This window comes from Thunnus albacares, chromosome 12 (assembly GCF_914725855.1).
Source record: "Thunnus albacares chromosome 12, fThuAlb1.1, whole genome shotgun sequence".
Classification (NCBI taxonomy): Eukaryota; Metazoa; Chordata; class Actinopteri; order Scombriformes; family Scombridae; genus Thunnus; species Thunnus albacares.
Window position 1 is genome coordinate 19,921,778 of NC_058117.1, and position 20,285 is coordinate 19,942,062.

Below are 20,285 nucleotides of genomic sequence, written 5' to 3' on the forward strand. Positions count from 1 at the left end.
GGTCGGCCCCCAGTCAAGATGAGGGAAGCTTGGCTCTTTAAGAGTTGGGCCAATTCCCAGACACACGAGCGGCTCATGCCACAGGGCCCTTTGATTCTGGGCTCTCGATCAGTCACTCTAAATAGAGCTCTGTGCTCTTTCCAATGGATAGACAGGGTTTAATTTTTATTAAACAGCTTGATATGGAATGTCTACTTTACATGCTGCACGATGTGGCCGTGTGTAGTTAGGTTGTGAGAACATGCTGTCAGTTTTGGTTAGGTTAGGGTAAGCATCCCTCTTGCCTCAGTGTGACAGCATCATATTTTATTTTTATCTTTGCTTTAGAGCTGAAATCATCAGTCGATTAAGTGATTCGACAGATTCACCAGTTCCAACTTCTCAAACATGAGGATTTGCTGCTTTTCTTTGTCTCATATGATAATAGAGTGAATAGTTTTGGGGTTTGAAATGTTGAAAACATCACCTTCATCTCTAAACATTTTGCACAATTTTCTGACAATTTATAGAACAAACAATTAAGTTAATTGAGAAAAGTGCCAGCAGATTAATCAACAATGAAAACAATCTTTAGTTGCGCCTTTACTCTTTTGAATGTGAACCTCTGCCATGTTGTCCAGCTGTGTCTGTGCGTGTGAAGAGGACAATAATAAACTAAGACTTGTTTAGTGTTTGGGTGTATCTCTGGCTTTGTACATTTGCATGAGTGCATATATTACACATATGTATTTTGCTGTTGAGTGCATCCTGCCCACAAGTTTGGCTGTTTTTCTTTTGAAGAAGGAAAAGCAAACTGATTAGCAGGTCCAGGTAACATCAGAGCAGCATTTCCCTGCAAGTGGCCGTGTGATTAAATCAGACAGAGGGAGTCTCAGGGAGCCGGGTAATGAAGGGACAGGCTGGCGGATGCCTTCACACCCCTCCTCGTCCTCCTCCTCCTACTTCTTCTCCTCCACCAAGTAGTGCTGGAGCTCAGCCCGAGCCCGGGACAGGAGGTGGGGTGGAGCAGAAATACCAACACACACTAACATGCATGGAGAAACTGTATTTGCACATGTATGGGAGCAATGGAGGACTTGACATACAGTAAAATGCACAAAATGTATTTATTGGTGCACAAAGTCACAAGAGGACAAACATGCACACACACACAAAGCAAGAGAAAGATTTTATGCATCTGTAAATTAGCTTTCGTGTGCCAAAATGATGGAACGACCACCACAAAACACACAGTTATGTCTCTCCAACAACCCTTGACTTGAGTTCATGCCAGCAAAAGAAATTGATTTGCTTATTTCACTTGCAAGCAAATGGACTATTCAAAGGAGTAATGACCAAAAACAAAAGCTCTGTAAATCAACAGTGAGCCAAAAAAAAAAAAAAGACTCACAAATCTTAGCAGCCTCACCAAATTTCTCATTCAAGCCAAAAATAAGCATTAAAAGCTCTTTAAAATACTGTTGATAGCTTTTGGTTACAGGCAGTCCCCATTCTCATGCCTGGCAATGGTCTTTTATGGCGAGGGACCTAATACAAGATTTCTGTTCTAGTGCAAACACAGTGGCCATGGGCACCAAGGAACAGCTGCCGTATAATTGAATTAACATTCGCCTTCTGCTTCGGTACTCAGCGCAGTGCTGAAAACTCATACACATCCCTCCACGAGCTCCATCAACCTACCCATGAATATGCATGCTACTTGTGATAAATATGTGTTCTGTGTGTAATGTTTGTGGAGCTGCCTATACAGCGGATAAAGAGCTATACGCTGACTATCTTGGGAAAGTGACACCGTATACATCAAGTCCGTTGATCATTTTTAGTGCCGTGGGCCCTCTGAGGCATGTAGTATTGGTGACTGTGGAGCTTGAGTGTAATTTGAAGTCTAACAGAGACATCTAGTGGATTCATAATAACACATGAGAGAAGCTTCACATTGCAGGTCATGCACAGTACATAATCTTAGGCCTTTACTAAATGTAAACGTTCTTGCTGTTGCTTTATAAGATGATGTGTATCTAAATTTGAAAACAAAAATATGTCTATAAAAAACTGACCTGATGTTATGACCTGTCTGTCATCTTAACACGGGATTTATTTATATAGAGGCGATATTTTCTTCTTTAAAGACTCCCTCCAGACATGTTTTAAGAAATATTAAAAATATTCTCCTTTGAATAATTATTTGTGTCCAATATGGTTATTCCTCAAGAAACTTCAATTATCTCATTCAACCTTAAACTCAGATTAAAGAACACATTTTTGGGGACTTTAAAGACTTGACTGTTAAGGTAAGGAAGGTCAATTTGCTTTACCTACACAGGTGTTTCCAGTTATTTTTGTTGATTAGCTCAGGTTGAAGTTGGGTGGAGCTACGCCAGGAATTACGTGAGGTCAACAGACTCCATGTACTGATAAGAATATGTATTGAATGTTTTGTGCAACAAAGCTACAGGAGAGTCAAGGAGAGTCATTTCAGCTCAGTCTGTACACACACAGTCTGAGAAGAGCTTAATCAGACTAAATAGTTAAAATCACCTTGGATACCATGGGTGTGCAGGGCCTTTGAAGTTTCATCCAATAAGTTAACTGGCAGTAAAAATTAGCCCCACCTTTACCAGCTGTGACATTAGTAATGCTCAATGCATCAATAATTATAATCTAATAATATAATATATATACATTAGTATGAAATTGGCCATATTGCATAATGAGTACTTTTACTTTAGGTACTTAAAGTATAATTTGATGATAATACTTTGAATGCAAAACTTGTAACAGAGTATTTATACACTGTGGTATTGCTACTTTTACTAAAATACAAACCTTTGCCTATTTCTAGTTTGGTGATATTCTATGTTTTTCCTATTTTCAACAATTTCAATGAAAAGACCAAAACCAACATTGGATTGACTCTACTAACAAGTACTGTTGGCACATATAGCTTATTCCCATGTACCATAGTTACCCATAGTCCATTATTACCATAAACATGGGTACTGCAGTTAATTCTGAGTCAGTCCCACATACACTTTCCTGCTGCTAAAAATACTCACTAGAGCAGCAAATGTGTATCAATCCACTCTGCTGTATGAGGAGTCTGCTTAGAGAGCTCATCCCCCTGATAAACATTACATCTTAGTTAAAATCAACAATATGAAGTACCACACACTGTACGGATGAGGTTAAGGTGGTGGGGGGAGCTGCAGCAGCAAACTGCATAGAGTGTAAGTGTGAGCTGTGACAGTGTCAGGTTAAAATGTCTGCGGTGTACACCTGTGTGCGTGTGATGTTACCAGCCACACAACTGTGGAGGAGTCCGTGATTGTGAAGAACATTGAAAACAGCTGAGGCCAATCAGCTGAGACAAGCACGACTTCAATGCTCTGCCGGAACTAACATTATGCTCCATTTTAGTAAAAATCACAGTAGCCTGCTGTTTTTGGAAACTCTTAGGCCTTTAAATACGTTATACACATACGTTTGTGATGTGTTTTTAAAGATTTATGTCCTCAGTAGGAACGAATGAAGCCCGAGACAGGCTGTGGAAGTCAAGAAGTACTGAGACAGACAAACACACTGTTGGTTTGTTGGTCTTTTCATGGGATTTGTTGGCTATAACAAAAAATATATAATATATAATATAATATTACCAGGCATATCCTTTAATAATCTTCAGCATGTCACTAATATATAGCTTTTACATTTTGTGTTGAAGAAATGAAGACAGGCAGACATGATCTGAGCCCTTTGAGTCCAGATTTATTGATACGGCTGTGCAGTCACATAGCATGGTGGCACACACGGCCGCCTGGCCGGCATGGGACAGTGACACACACATGCATGCACATACATGCATACGCACACACCCATACGCACTCTCTAAGTCATTCTATTCAGGGATGTAGTGGACTGTTATATCTCTTTTTTAAAATGTTTCACCTTGGTTTTAGGCGAGCACAAGTTTGTGATTTGACCTTGAGAATATGTCTACTTTTGTTTTATATATGTAAACATATTCAGCCTGATGAGGGATATAAACCATATGAAGATTGGATCTTTAAAGTGGAAAAAAGTGTTTATCTGAAATGCATTTTTTGATTGTTAAGTGGTGGTGAGAATTGTTTATCTAGCTTTACACGGTCCACTGCATCACTTTTTTGTTTATCTCTCTCTCTTCATCTGTCTCACACACTCTCTCTCACACACACACACACACACACACACACACACACACACACACACACACACATATGCACCCAGTCATGTCACACACTCATCTCAACACTCTTATCAATAGAGCAGGTCACAGTGAGGAGATCAGAAATGCATGAATTTGAATTGAATTTAAAATTTGAATGAATTTTCCGGCGTTTCAGACACACACACACACACACAGGCGTTACATCCATCTAACCTCAGTCATATAGAGTGATTCAGACTAAACAAGGAAACAAAGCATTAAACAAACAACAAATAATCTGTTCCATAGTAACCATTACAAAACACCATGTTTAGAAGTCTTTACATGTCATAAATACAGCTATGTTTCTGATTATGGTTGGTATAAATTCCTGTTAAATATTCATATAGTAGGCTATCACAGTAGCAAGTGAAAAGATAGAGCAAACTACAAGACTGTACATGTATTGGTCCCTTGGTACAGAAAATATATTCTGCTTTACCAAGTGTCAGGCAGGTTATTTTGAGGATACAACAGGTTTTGTGTTTGTTCTACTTATAAATCTAATTTGCTAAGATGTGCACTCTGTAAATTCACAGAGTTTTGAGCCACTTGAATATTTCTGACTTCAGAGCTGGTGGAAAAAAATAAACAAAAAAAACATATCGAACAGACGCACGGGACAAATAAAACCAGAGAAGGGAGACAAAATGACAAAAAAAAGAAAAATGTCATTACATGTTGAAGACGTATTTTTTGACAATCCATCCTCTGAGTCAAAAAAGGATCGAACAATAAAACAAAAAACGTACACTATACAGCACAAAAACAGCTAGAAAATAGATTTTCTAAATGAAAAAGAGCAAAATATACCATTATAAATACTATACTTCTGCGACATTGAACAGCTGACTTTACAAACAGGCTGTAGGTTTCCAACAGTGTCTAAAATAAAGGTCTTAGTCAAGACTCTTTAGTGTGTAATATTGTAGGAAGATATTTACTGGTTTCTTTGACTGTGCCTGGATTCGCACAGATTCAAATGACATCACAAAGTTCTTTTCCTACAGGTGAAAGATGTGAAATGATAAGTACATATAGAGGCACACGTTCAGCCAGCTGGCTTGCTAACCACTGACTGTATTTTTTAGGTAGAAAGTAGCATGGTTACATTGCGTGATAAACTGCTATATCCCAGCGTGTCACTAATGTTCCTTTTATAATATAAAAATGGGGAGTGTGTATTAAAACAAAGAGGCTAAAAAAAATTCACAAGGTTCTATAATTCCTATTTATATAAATTTTAGTTGTTAAATTATTTACCCCTTTTAAAACCGATGTATTCTATACATATTAGTGTAGGTAGCAGTATACACATGTACAGTATACTGTAAAATAAACATAGAATATGCCAAGAACTTCATCTTGCCACTATGAATTTCGGGATTATCATACCAAAAGAATTTAGAACCTAATGAAAGAAAAAAAAGTGCACAATTTTAGGGAAAACATATCCATCATTATGCAAATACTGCCAAAATGCTTCTTTTTTTTCCAGTTACACATATATAGTAAAAGCTGAACCAGCGTTGCAAAGGTTCAATATGTTACATATGCACAGTAAGCAATATTTGCATCTTATATACGCAACATTACAAGGGTCTTACAAGCCTTAAAAACCTGGCAAACAACCAAGAAGCAGATACAGTTTGGACTCATAGCCTCGGATGCACGGCCATCACAGAAGCATGATGGATTCAACTGGCTAATAGGTGTACGAGCACACTGTAAACACATTGATTAAACATTACACCAACAACTGAGAAGGTGAAGCTGCTGTAACATAACTGCTCTGCAAAAAAAAAAAAGAAATACTACACATATATAAGATTTTTCTCTAATTCAGCGACAATATTGACTCTGTGCTACAGCTTAAATACACATAAGAAGGCATCGAGAAGAAGTCTGACGAAGAAACGTTCAACAGAGACTTTTTGATGACAACTTTAGAGTGACACACATTGTGAGGATATTAGACACATTTAGTGCGTGACTCATGTCGGACATTGCATAACAAATAAGAATGTTACAAAAAAAAAAAAGGTAAACAAAAAAGAACTGTATATATTACAAAAACTTGAATGCATTAGTGTACGTGATATGTTTGAAATGCAAAAGTTGCATTCTAATTTTTGGACATTTTTTCACGTTATATCCAAAACTATCTGTCGGTGGATGGTGGAATCACAGGATTTCTATTCCTCCTAAGATCCAAACATATAGAAACTTTCAATATGTACAGTAAAGACGGCAATAACACATAAAACAAATGATTGAAACCGGGCTGCAAGGACACAATGTCTGAGGAAAGCAAGAAAGTAAACATATTAAGGGGACAGATTGAGCCACAAATGGTGGTAAAAAATGTTTTTTGTAGTCACCGCAGCAAACAGAAGAGACTCTCAACAGGAGCTCCTAAAGCAGAAGCGTGATCTGTGAAGACTTTTCTACATAGAGTGGATTTGTTTAAGGAGTACTTGCTAGTAAAATGGTAGAGCTGCAGACCTGTGAATTTAACTCCAGTGTACTCAGTTACCACCATGTACTGTACACATACTCATATACTGTACATACTACTATATGCAGCAGTTGTAATAGTCCCTCTTACTGTGCATCTAATCTGCATTTCCCACAAATCTGTACTCATGTGTAACTCTGTAAGGACCAAAATAACCTTGTGTCTCTAAATAAACTTTTAACAGACTATACCTTGTGTTGACAGAGAATAATAAAGCAGTGTTAAAAAGTGAGGTTTTTACAATGGCGACATGTAAAAGAAACACACAAAAGCAGTCTATCAAAGGCTCCTCCTTATCCTCACTGTTGTCTTAAGGTCATTAAATCTTCTTCTGTCATCTTTATCAGTAAGCAGGAAGGGAGGATTAATGCACATGGGTAGAGAGAGAGAGAGCTGCAAGCTCTGCACACAAGAGCCTGGGAGTAGAAACATGGTGAAAGTAAAAAGCAAAGTGAAAACAGCTGATCATATGAGAGACTAAAAAAAAAAAAAAGAAAGTGAAGGTGTCAGTTTCTTGGTGTCCTGTAGAGGGCGACACAGTCCAACTAATTGCTGTTCCCTCTGGCGAGTCCTCCCATGTGGGTAAAAGCAGGTTCAGATCCACAGCAGTACAGATGCAAACAGTGTGGCTGTGATACTCCATAGCTTGATTATTCCATCGCCACCTCTGCTAAAAGGAAATAAAAGAGATATACATAGACATAAACAATCTGATAAACAATGGTATTTCTGATGTATTACAATTTCTGCGTACTCTGCTAATCAAGTAGCAAAAATTCTGGTCCCATGTTTCCCATTTAAACAACTGTCTTTAGCTTATTTAATAGTAATTAGTTTCATTGCAGGGAAAAATATCTTTTCATCAACACACTGCACACACTGCAACAGCTAAAAAGTAGTACAAATGCAGTATATCCCCCCCCCCCCGAGGTAGGGTAGCATTTCTTTGCACATGCTGTTGCTTCATTGCCAAAACAAGATGAAGGGAGATTAAATCGAAACACTGGTTTAAACTTTATTTCATAAGGTCATGTTTAATTCTCTGTGAATTGTGTTGGGCTTTACGTAGTAAACTCACCATCAGCTCCTGCGTTCTTGTCTTCTACACTCTCTGGAGATTCAGCCCCTTCAGACAGCTCTCCTGAAAAGGCAAAATAGTTTGTGTTATTTGTCAGAATCATGCACACAATCCTATCAAGAATGTGAAACCTCCGAAGCATCCTCTCTGCTTTAGGACATTCGAAATGTAAGTTTGTAATAAAGTACAGCTGTCCTTGAGCTACGTAGAGTTTTATTGAATTAATACTTTTAAAATTTTGAAACAGAAAAACATGTTAGATATTAAAACATGTTTATAATTCATTTTAATAATTTATCAATGTAATATTTTAGCTCCAGTCCACTGTTGCAATGACTTTGTTCACTTCCTTGTTTAGATTTTTGTATGTCATAGACATGCTTACTGGTGCTCCGACTAGAGCTGCTACTATTAGTTGATTAATCAATTAGTCAATCAATAGAAAATTAATCAGCAACTATTTTGATAATTGATTAATTGCTTTTAGTCAGATTTTACTAAGATTCTCTTGTTTCTTGTGCTTCTTAAAAGTGAATATTTGGTTTCTTTAGTCTTTTATGACAGTAAACTGAATATCTTTGGGGTTGTGGACTGTCGGTCGGGACAAAACAAGACATTTGAAGTTGCATCTTGGGCTTTGGGAAACAGTGATTGTCATTTTTCACCATTCTCTGAAATTTTATAGACCAAACAACTAATTGGTAAATTGAAAAAAAATGAAAATAATTGTTAGTTGTAGCCCGAGCCCCGACCATCCAATGAGGGAGTTCTGATACCTGGTTTGCTTCAAAACAATTAGATAGAAACTAGTTTTTATTCACAAAACAACTACACCGAATGATTTGGACGGTGTTACTACTCTTCATCTCAGAAATTTGGTTTTGCATTGAATGGAAACAAGAGATTCAGAGATTATAAACTGTTTCACTGATGTAGCATGAAACAGGGTTGAGACATCATCGTAGAAAATTGTCTTAACATTCACTGAGGTTGTAATGATCACTTAGGTTTGGAGAATTACGTCACACATAGCACAGTTAAAGACATTGCCTGATGTCATGTCTCTTAAAAACAGCTCATGCTACGGGGTTACACAGTAAGGAGATGTACCGTTCTGCATTGGTGGATTCTTCTGTGCTCCCTGCTCTGTTTCCACTGTGTTACCATCTGGTGGTCTGCTGACCTCCACTGACTCTGGCGCCTCCCCCTCCAATTTGTCCTCATTTGGTTCAGGTTGTTCTGATTCTGTGTGGACCTCTTGGGGCTCCATGGCCTCCTCCTGCTGGGCTTGCTCCTCCGCTTCCCTTTTAGCTCTCTCCTCCGCCTCTGAGGTCACATGGAGCATGCAGGCGGGTTAGCATATGTGACAGTGTGAGTTCATGTGCATTAATTCATGACGACTTCTTACTTTGAGTCAGTAAAGGTTAATCAGAGAGCTTACTGGAGTGTTGTTAGTTGTAACTAATGACTTTATTGATGGCTAAAAAGAATTCACTAATGATTTATAGAGTAGCAGATTATTTATAAACCAAGAATTTTTGGGTTGCCAGGTTGTGAGAAAATCCCTTTTGCCTGTTTAAAATTTAAAACATTGATTACAGGATTCAAAGGTTTATTTGTCATTTAACTAAAATGCAACTAATATGTGTAGTGAAATATGTGAAAAATAAAGATTAGAAAAAAGCAAATGTAGAGGTTAAAAAATCTAAATAAATATTATAAATGTCAAAAAGCAAAATGTACATATGCCAAAAATGCAGATATGCAATGTACAAATAAATAAATGTTGCTAATCAGTTAATAAATTGACATTATTTTCTCACTTTGTAATAAGCCATTAAGTTTGCGGCAATACATTTCCAGTAATTCATTCATAAATGCTACATACAAGAACTTACCAAGTCCCCAATTGTAAATATTAATAAATTGTTGATAAATGACCTAAAAAGATAAAACAGGAGGACAGATACCAACCAGAGGGATGTTTGATTAATGGCTTATAACTGATTAGTTATTAAAAATTAAGAAAGTTATTACTTACAACTTATAAACCCCTTAGAAAATGCTTCTAAGTTAGAACTGATGCATGTCAACATACTGATCAGCTCTTATTGAATTTCACATTATAAATCAACACAGACAATTTCTGTATATCCCACAAAATCCGACACTTACAAAGTTGGAATCCCCCTCTGAGTAAGCTAAGAGCATTACCGCCTCATAAGCCAATTTTCTATATTCTGGTGGATCTCATGTTCTATTCAGACACATAGGAGCTTTGATGTTCCCAAAGTTGCCAAATCCTGCGTACTTTTACCAATTTAAATGCTGAATGGATGTACTGTACCTTTATCAGCCTGAGCTTTCCACCTCTCTCTGTTCTGATAAACTTCCTCATTCCACAACGCCTTAAAGTTCTTCATGTCCACCGTCAGCAAAGAGCTCTGGCCTGAGCTGCTGTCGGAGCCTATGCTCTTCACACTGTGCCTCTTGGCTTCCTCTGAGCTAATACTGTTCAGGCTGGAGAGGACAAAATGAGAGTGAAGAGAGAAGTTGAGAGATTAACAAGACTAAAGCATCTCTGTGAGGCTGTAACGGTGCTTTGTGTTAAATGCTAATGATTAAGGTCAGGAAAAAGCAGGAATGTCTGCAAACATTTTGTTGGATAAGTGAAAACTTTGACTTCCTGGTGGTGATGGATTAAAAGTCAGGGGATGGCTAAAGTAATCCCTTCTGTGTGGGACCATGAATGTCTGTGCAAAATTTCACGGTAATCCATCCAGTAGCTGTTGAAATAATTTAATTTGGACCAAAATAGTGGACTAACTGACCAGAAGAAAGAAAAATAAGCAGAGGCAAAAATAGACAGCGGACATCGTTACAGATGATTGAAAGCTGCTATAAATGCTGTGAAAGAGACGGTCCAAAAAAACCCATAAGCACCCAGGTGTGTGCAGAGACAAGGAGAAAGCACAAGTGGCAACACTATCTGAGATTTCCACTCGGTTAGCTTCGACTGAAGGCCCACTGAGTGATGCTAATGACTGCTGTTGAGGAGAATGGGGAGGCTGATATTGATGTGCAGGTGCAACGGAAGATGCAGAGCCAGACTCCCCGAGTACTGCTTTATTTTCTAATAAGACACAAAGATTAAAGAAATAACAGACTGTAACTTTTTAAATGATTTTTCTCTGGATAATCTAAATTTTAGTAACGCAAGAGTAAGTAGAATGTATTTTCCTATTTGTGAGGTTTCAAAGCTTAAATCATGACTACACATACCTGATTTACTACGTGGCTGGAGGAAATGTAGCACGCCAATTAATTAAGCCAGTGGAGACAAAATCACTTCCTTTTGAATCTCAAGAGGCTATTGTGTATGCCAATCCAGCACTGAGGCCCATTTGTGATCCGGGATGGCGAGGCAAACTTGAGTAGCATTTCTAAAATGTCAATTTCAAGGTGTGTGGCTCTGTCTGATGAAAGGTGGAGACATTTCCACGCACAGAAATGGATTACTCATGGGAGACTCATCTGCTGTTCTCAATACTTCCATTAGATATGCTGTTATTGCAGAGGAGCTGCTGAGGTTTAATCACGTCATTGAGAGTGCAGTTACTCAAAAAAGGAATGAGGGTTCGTGTGACAGGTTGAGAGGTGAAGGGTAGAAAGCAGTGTGTTCTCCATCCTCATTTAACCAAGCTGGTTACACTTTCATTTAGATTTACATACAGTCACCAACTTCCATCTACTCTGCTTTGCCATAGATCTTTCCACCAGAAATAAGAATCCAAAACTTTTCATTTCTAATTGATCTCCCAGTATTTAAGAGGAGGTACTGAAGCTCACCTTGAGCGCCGAAAGCCTGCAAAACCTGAATGGGAGGCCTCGTCGATGAGCGGTGTGACGATACGTTCCATCATGTCTGTCAGCACAGTGAAGGTGGGCACCACAATGAAGTCTATGAACCCTGGTGACAAAGATAGATCAGCAAATTCACAACATTTAAACAAACAATCACTGCTAAGAACAGTCACTGCAATGCTATAATTGAAGACATTAAGACTGGGAAATTTTCAAGGTTTTTCCATAATGTTATAAAATTGAAGATCAAATCTGAGATACAAATAGGATGAAGTTTATGGGTGTTAACAGTGTCAACCAAGGACTAAAGTTACCTTTTTATGTTTTTTGAGGTATTTTTAGACGGTAGAGAGACAACAGGAAACATTTGTCCTTTAGTTTAATCAACTCAGCCTGAGAGAAAAACTGCAGTCACTAGTCAGGGATGAAAAACAGTCCTGCCACCTCTTCTGCAAATCTTTTGACCAAATCTATTTTCCTTATTTACATTTATACACAAATGAGGCAAAGGACATAGCTTTCAGGAGAAAGTATTGGGTCTTTATCAAAGACACTAAATGTGATAACAGGTTTTGTGCCTTAATAATTCAGTAATGTTTCTTGTTTTCTTTGTTTTACCACCATTATTAGGGAACCCACACATACACACTTCAAAAACCAAACCTACGCTTGGGTGCTCTATAAATACTTTTACAAAAGAAAATTTCACAAATAAACTCATTTTGGAGCAACGCTCCTAAACCCATACATCCACCATTACGGTGTCGCTACTCACCGATCTGGGACTGTGCCACCAATGTGGATTTTCGGTCACAGAGTGGAGAGAACGGCAGCCCGAGCTCTGCTTCTTTGTCCCCCTGGAAACACATCAGTTTCCTCTGTCAAAATCTAGAAAAATGTACCCCACCCTCTAGGAATACACACACAACTGACTGACACTCATAAACACACACTTACAACACACGTAAAGTACACACCACCACCACCACCACCACCACCGCTACCACTACACACCATATGCTCACATTTCTATCAACAGGATTTGGATTTGTCTGGCCCTCGCCCCAAGTGCTTCTGGGCCACAAATGTGTTTCATTTTCTCTTCTGATTCATCACAAACAGATGAGATGTGGAGTCGGGAGGCAATGTTCTTGTGGAGAAGCTATTTATCGGCAATTCATATCCCGAGAGACAAAGGCCTTGTGAAAGCAGCCACAACAATAGCGCTGATAATCAGAACAATGTGGATTAATAATGGAAGAGATGAAAACAACATGGCACCAGTTAACTGTCCCTTTTGTTGACATTTACAAAGATGCAATTTATTATTTATAGTAGAATGCATTGTTTTATCAAAGAGTTAATGTTCTACATTTTAATCTGCCATGGCACTTATCATGGCATCATTTTAAAAAAATGATTAGTTGATATAACTCATAAACTCATAAGTATGACTGCATATCTCAGTAATGTAAACTGCTTTGGGGGGTAGAGTTGCGCCAAAGCATCATATTAAAAAAAATGCTGCAATGCTTTGTGAAGAAAACCTGACTTATATGGGACTGAATTTGTAGAACAAATTTTTTATACGCATCAAAAAGCACCTCAGTGTACTATTTTGAGACAAGATGAATAAATCCTACTTCCAACTTACTGTAGTCTTTCATCTTAATTTTAACAGTTCCTCACAGACTGCACAGCTGAACCAACAAGCCTTTTCACAGCAGACACTTTAACATGGCAGAAAAAATCACATGTGTGACCAATAACATTAATCAGGGCTGCTCTCTATTTAGGTGTTCCAGTTTTATGACCCTTGTATTATCAATGCTCACTTACTTCTTTATTGTACAACAGCTCATGGCAGTACAATATAATCATCCATCATAAATAAACAAACAAATAATAAGACTGAGATATTAAAACAAGTAATTTGTGATAAATGTCCTGGACTTCTTTATATTTTATGCACTTAAGTGTTTTCTTAAACCAGCATCAACTGATTTTTTGTCCACCATTGGGCAGCAGAAACAGCTTATGTTGCTTATTTACAAATCCAGCAGTTATGGAGCAACATTATCACTCATCTGGAGTTGTGTCTCTGTCTACCTGATGAATGTACGTCCAATGTTCACTTTGCGTTTTGGTCTCCACCAACTCCTAAGGGAAATATCTGGCTCTGTTGCTGCTAAATGTTCCATTATGTTCACTGTGTCTGTTTGGGATTTCATGCAGAGCAGGTAGTGTCCAGTGGGTTTTTAGAGCTTTTTCTCTGAAAACAGCTGCCTGCTGCAGCCGAAAAATACACTATGAGGGTGGTGAGAGTGAACTAAAACAGTAAAGTTGCAGCCAGACAACTAAACAATGAGCTAAAACTCGCTATAAAGCTTTGTAAAAATGAGGGAAGCTGCAGAGTCGCTGATAATTCTCAGTAGGTTCATCACTACTAGCAACACCTCTGACATTAGACACGGTCATTTGATATATTGTTATAAAAAATATTGCTTATAGCCGTTCTAAAATGAACTTGTTAAAAAAAACTGAAAAAAGATGTTTATTATTATTAACTCAATACCCAATATACTGTTTGGTCAAAATAACTGACAATAACAACTGAACATTTTCATTTTTCTCTAATTAAAACTAATTTTACCACATAGTTATGGCTTACAGGGACACTCGAATGGGATGGAGCAGTCATTACTGTTATTAGTTTCACCTGTGCTCTTCCTGCCACAATTAACCTTATTTTCACTTGGCCTTCTCGAAGTCATGGGATTATAAAGGTGCTGATGCCTGAGTGGTATTTATATAGAAGATGTGCACCTGCTCACCTGTCTGAAGAACTCCTCCAGCAGAGAGGTGGTCCAGCGGTGGTGGAGGTCCCAGTTTTTGGCTGGATGGCTGATGTCTGCTGTGTGCAGCAGTAGGGACAAGGCTTTGGGCTTGTCAATGCTACAAAACAGAGAAGATAGACAACTTAAGTCACCCAGAGAGTGTTTGTCATTGGTTGTGTTGTTTTTTTTAAGTTTTATTGTTTTTCAACTTTGAATCCAAATGCATTGAATAAAATAGAAAAGGGTGTCAAAGTGAAAACAAATCTCTATAAATTGAGTTTGAATACAATATTTTCGTAATGCATCACACCCCTTTAATGTGATACATTATACAAAATCCATCACTGGTGCAGCCAGGTTAGAAGTCACACAGTGAAATAAAATAAGATCACCTGTGTTTAATCAAGGTGTAGCAAGTGATTTTACGTTATGGTGGATGTATCGTACACATTTCCAGGTCTATACTTATATTCTGGGGCTTGACTGAAATATCTGAATTATTTGCAGTTCAAAAAACTTATTTATCTTATACTGGTTATTTATGCAGCCTCTCACTTTAGTCTTTGTCTGAAACAGGCCGTTTTAACTCCTGTCTCTTTAAGGCCCCACTTAAAACAAGCCCACTCCACTCAGCTCCCAAACAGAAAATGACAAAAAAGATGTGATGTCCCCTAAAAAAACACACATGTATCTAGTAGATCAAATTACTGGTTAGTCAATCTCCCAAGCTAAAAGTACAGTACCAGTCAAAAGTTTGGACAAACTTTCTCATTCAAGTGAATGTGTCCAAACATTTTACTGGTACTGTATATCAGACAAACAGAAATTCCAGACAAATTGTCACCACTGAAGAGTACCAATCGGGGACAGATGAAAACCTCAAAGCCACTGAAAACCCCTTGGAAGACAGCAAGAATGGAAAGAATGGGGCACAGCTATAAAACTGTCTAAAACAATCTCTCTGCAAAAAACTGACGAGGAGCACAATAAAACATGAAGAAATCCAAGAGACTTTTTCATAGGCACTGTAGTGTATATGCTCAGTGGTCAGAATATGGCACCATGGTAAAAATGTATTCGCTTTAGGCCTTTTGATGCGTCTCGGACAAAAATGTTGACCAAATGACATCGACATTTACTATAATTACTGTTTTTTTTAAGTACAAAAGTTGCACAAATAATTTAAACTAGATAAAATTACTAAGACATTGAGTATAGTGGGACAGTAGGAGTAGAGTTTAATGTAGACAAGATGAACTGCATAGCAGCAGACTGCAGAGCAGTATTAGCTGTTAGGAAGAGCTAATATACAAGTTACAAATAGGTTGATTAATTGCAAAATATGCATAAATATTAGATGTGAAAAATGCAAGTCAAGTCTCAAAGTTTGTAACCTTGCAATGGATTGGGTTGCACCTGGTATTCATAAATCTGTTACTAAGTTTATGTAAAGTCATTCATAACTTCTTAGTAATTATCTAGTAGATTCAAACCAGTTTTCAAACTAGTGATTAACTAAATAGGGCTGCACCATTAAAACTTAAAGATCCCCTCCAGCCATGTTTGAAGGCAATTTAATAATTTGTGTCTGATATGGTTTTTCCACAAAAAAGTGAATTTACCTTCTTAAAAATCCTTAAAAAAATACATCTACTCCTTCTACCTGATTGAAAATTTGTTGTGATGTCACAAATTATGTTCGTGAGTACGCGTGTGTGATGACTCCTGTGGTGTCATCTGTTGTGTGCTATGTTTGCTGTACAATTTACCTAGCTGTCTGCTTTGTTTATGCAGGTGATTGTTATTTAATTCTGGGTTGTGACACAGCTCAGGCTCTGGCTGACTCTCTGCCACTTTGGCTGCTGCTCCAGCTCTCGTGTCTTCCCCACCACACGCTTTTTCAATTTGGTTGTGTTTCTTTATTTCTTTGTCTTTGCTTTTATGCACCGTACAACACCCCCTTGGACATCTTCCACTCATGCACACTACTGATTATACTGACATCCACACCCCATATTGTAAATATTTAGTTAATTTGTTTAATTTGATTTAATAAATCATCTTTTGTTAAACATTGACATGGTGTGTTTCCCCTTTGTTGTGGCCACTTGAACCAGGTCATAATAGCGTCTTAAACTCAGATTTAAGCACAGAGAAACTTTCCACTTTCAGCAGTTGAATGTGAAAACAGCCTTCTTAAGTCAAACTCTGTACATACATCATCCTGCACAGTGACGCTCAAACATCCAACTGAAGGAACGAGAAGAAAATAACATGTTTGACTGGAGGGGGACTTTTATAATGTGTAAATCAGTCGCTAGGAAACATCTGTAGTGCGGTCCGATCTAAAGCAATCAACAATGTAACAAGGAGTAACTGTAGCATCACAAGCTATAGCATAACTGTCAAACATTACATTTTTAGGGTAAATTATATTAAACTCATCTGCCAATCCTTACCAAAAGGTAAGACTGTTTGATTTATATCCACAAACATGGAGAAAATGTGTGTGAGTTAGTTGTAATCAAGCAGTGGATAATAATCTAATTCAATCCATCCATGCTAATCCAATTGACAATATTTGGTAATTTTGAGGAATATTGTGTCATTTTTGTGAAATGTAATTTAAAATCTCCCCAGTTTAGATCAACTGTCATGTCAGGTGGGTGACCACATCCTTCCTCTTTAACTATTTAATCTAAATCGCTCATATATTAGCAACCAATGGTTAGTGTTATTAGTTGGTTTACAGAATTTAGCTACATAGGGAATCTGGGGTAAGTGTTGTGATGGCACTGGTCCACTGAAGGCACCCTCAAACTGTCTCCACTAATTTAACTGATTCTGAATTTATGTAGACTTCCATTAGTGTGTGCATACAAACACATTGAAGTACCCACGACAACCTAAAAACAGACAAATGTCTCCATCTAAAAAGAAACTGCCTCCATTAAGTTAATCAGTACAGTGTGAAGATGCATCATCTCACCTCATCAGCCATCAGTGGCGTTTGAGATATCACCTGATACCATATCAAACCATCATGTTTAATGGACTGATGCATGCATGGGCTCACACCGAACCAATATGGAAAGGAGGCAGACAAATGAAAACACACATACACACACACACACACGCACACACACACATAGCACAAGGTTAAACAGAGGTGAGAAAGACTAGCTCAAATTTCCTCTCATTCCATTTGAGGCAGATTGGGTCTTAAAGTGCTCTGTAAGCAGGCCGGGAGCAGACTGGTTTGAATTACTTCACATTACAGTCTATTCAGCATTACCTGCAGACTGCAATCTCTCATTCATGTGCATGTGTACGTGTTCTATACTGTCGCTTGATGATTACCTTCTAGTCAGCACTCTTTGGTTCTGAGGTATAATCACAAATATAGGAATAATAATATTGTTGTTTCCGACATATATTCTCAGGAAGCTATTTATCTCCATATCACTGCTTTGTGGGCATTTTTCTAGTCATGACAATTGCTGTGAATTATCACAGTGAAGAGAATACTCTGAAGGTCAACAAGTTCCTCGCTGCTTTCTCTCGTCAGTGTTGGCGCTACATCAGCAGTGATGACTCATCACGTCACATGATAGTTTGCTTGATAGCTCTATTTTACTTTAAACTGCAGCTCCAAGTCTGCATGTACAGCAGACCCAGCTATCAGTCACTGCGGAGGGTGCTGTGCTCACAAAGTGTGAAAAGGACGTTCCGGCTGCGCCTGAAAAAAATCCATTAATTTAACTGAAAGTTCCTGTTGTGAATACACCTGGCCCTGTCTTCTTCCTGGTTGAACTTTGACCTCCTAAATATGAAATTAACTTATGTTGTTTACATCATCTTTTTTTTATTCAAGGTAGTTACCTTGTATAAGCCTATGGCTACATGACCTGTCCATAAATGTTTATTTATTTTATTCATTCTAAATTATGATGATGTTGATAATAATGGTGATAATTGCTGCTGTTATTACATGTATTATGTTGCTGTTGTTATTAGGTCATTATTTATGTTAATATGTTGCAGGGTTGACTGTGGAGAACCTCGGTTTTCTTTGCAGTCTACTTTGGATTAAATGTATTTTTTGATGAAATTGTAGATTTATTTTTTTTAAATATGGTAGCCTCCCAATTTGGTCACATGTGTATTCTTATCTAGTTTTTAAATTTCTAGATGTAACTCAAGAAATAATTTATTGCAAAAAGGTCAGACTGTGTATGTAGTTCATATAATTTTGTTACTATACCATAATGCACAGTACCAGTCAAAAGTTTGGATACATTTTCTCATTCTAGCAAATGGGAAGGTGTGCCCAAACGTTTTAATTGGTATTGTGTGTGGAGCTTGTGTTCTCATGACTTGAGTCCCCTATATTACACCTGAAATGTATTTTTTGTGAGGTGGCAAGCAAACGTGAAACCCATTGCTCGCTCCTCCACTTTCAGAAAATCCAGTCCAGAGCTGGGTTTTTGTTGTGTAGCCAAAACCTTCCATCATTTTTGATTGTCTTTACATTGCCTGCTCTTGACCAGCACCCAAATGCATTACACTGCTGTGTGGTGTACTTCTGACTTTCTCAATAAAATTTAACTGTTTTGCCAATACTCATTCACCATTAGTGACAGTGAGGGCTGAGGAAGTTATATAGCTGTTGTTTCAGGGTATCATTCCTTATATACAATACAGGCAGCAGAGCAGGAATACAGGTAAAGACAACATGAAACCATACGACGTTTGTGGAAGATGAATGTTTTCTACCTGGTGTCTTAATATAGCAGCCTATACTAGCAAATCTGCCAGCAATATTTCCGATGCTGACTGTTTTTCACTGCAGTGTACAAATAAATTTCACCCTGCTAAAATCTGGTGTGACTGCACCATAACTCTGCTGCAGACTTGCAGCACAGAAACTATACTGTGTTTGTGCCTGAGAGGGCCAGCTCTAACACCCTGCTGTATATTTGTGCTTTATAATGCATGTGTGTTGGTACTATTTGGCAAGATACTCATTTCTATTTCCATATTTTACATTGCGTAAACAACACCTGAGCAACAGAAATCATCAGTTGTTTGTTTCAAATGGTCTTCCTCATATAAAACATTGTTTCTCTATGAGTGCACCCTTCAGGGCAGGGTTAATTGGGTTGTAAACAGCAGGTGGTAAGTAAACAGAGGCTGATGGCAGGGTTAATGGAAATGTAAATCGCAGGGGTGAGGGCAGAGAGTGTAAACAGCGGTGAAGGAAAAAGGCAACTGACCCCTCAGGCTGTTGCAGGAAGTTCTTCATGGCCTTAACCTGCTGGAAGTGGCAGGACATATCTGTGGCCAGCACCATCTCCACCACCAGAGCCCGCAACTCTCTGCATGAGAAGGAGAGAAACAAAGGAGAGGGAAACATGAGCCATGTGCTGTATAATGAACTGTCAAACTCGCAGGTAATAAAAGCCGACTCCTTGCGGAAGTCGCTAAAGTAAATGAAGGCAGCCAACAGAGTTTTTGAGAGCTATTTATAATACATGCTTTGACAAGTCCCAGCTTATGCCATGAGAAATCGGATTGCAGCTGTCTCCTTTAATGTATTATCACACATAAAAGTTCCATTTAGTACAAAGTTGTTGGACCTTGAAGGTAATCCAACTTTTCTGATTTTCCACTGAGCACAGTTGTTAGCCTTGAAAAATAAGAGATAAGTTCACATTGAGCTGTAAATGGGGGGTGTGCACATTA

The 20,285-nt window shown here is 38.1% G+C and overlaps 1 protein-coding gene across 3 annotated transcripts in view; it reads right to left on the minus strand.

Moving 5' to 3' along the window:
• Positions 1 to 3,750: 3,750 nt before the first annotated feature.
• Positions 3,751 to 20,285, minus strand: part of pde1cb (phosphodiesterase 1C, calmodulin-dependent b) — a 109,330-nt gene continuing 92,795 nt past the window's right edge. For 2 of the 3 annotated variants that reach the window (XM_044367942.1, XM_044367944.1), the window contains 8 exons: positions 19,817 to 19,918; positions 14,538 to 14,658; positions 12,479 to 12,560; positions 11,689 to 11,809; positions 10,187 to 10,359; positions 8,950 to 9,165; positions 7,840 to 7,902; positions 3,751 to 7,431 (listed from right to left, as the gene is read on the minus strand). In XM_044367942.1, the coding sequence (XP_044223877.1) occupies positions 7,412 to 7,431; positions 7,840 to 7,902; positions 8,950 to 9,165; positions 10,187 to 10,359; positions 11,689 to 11,809; positions 12,479 to 12,560; positions 14,538 to 14,658; positions 19,817 to 19,918 (898 nt within the window). In that variant the 3' untranslated portion in view covers positions 3,751 to 7,411. The remainder of the gene's footprint in view (positions 7,432 to 7,839; positions 7,903 to 8,949; positions 9,166 to 10,186; positions 10,360 to 11,688; positions 11,810 to 12,478; positions 12,561 to 14,537; positions 14,659 to 19,816; positions 19,919 to 20,285) is intronic. The other variant, XM_044367943.1, reaches the window with a different exon arrangement.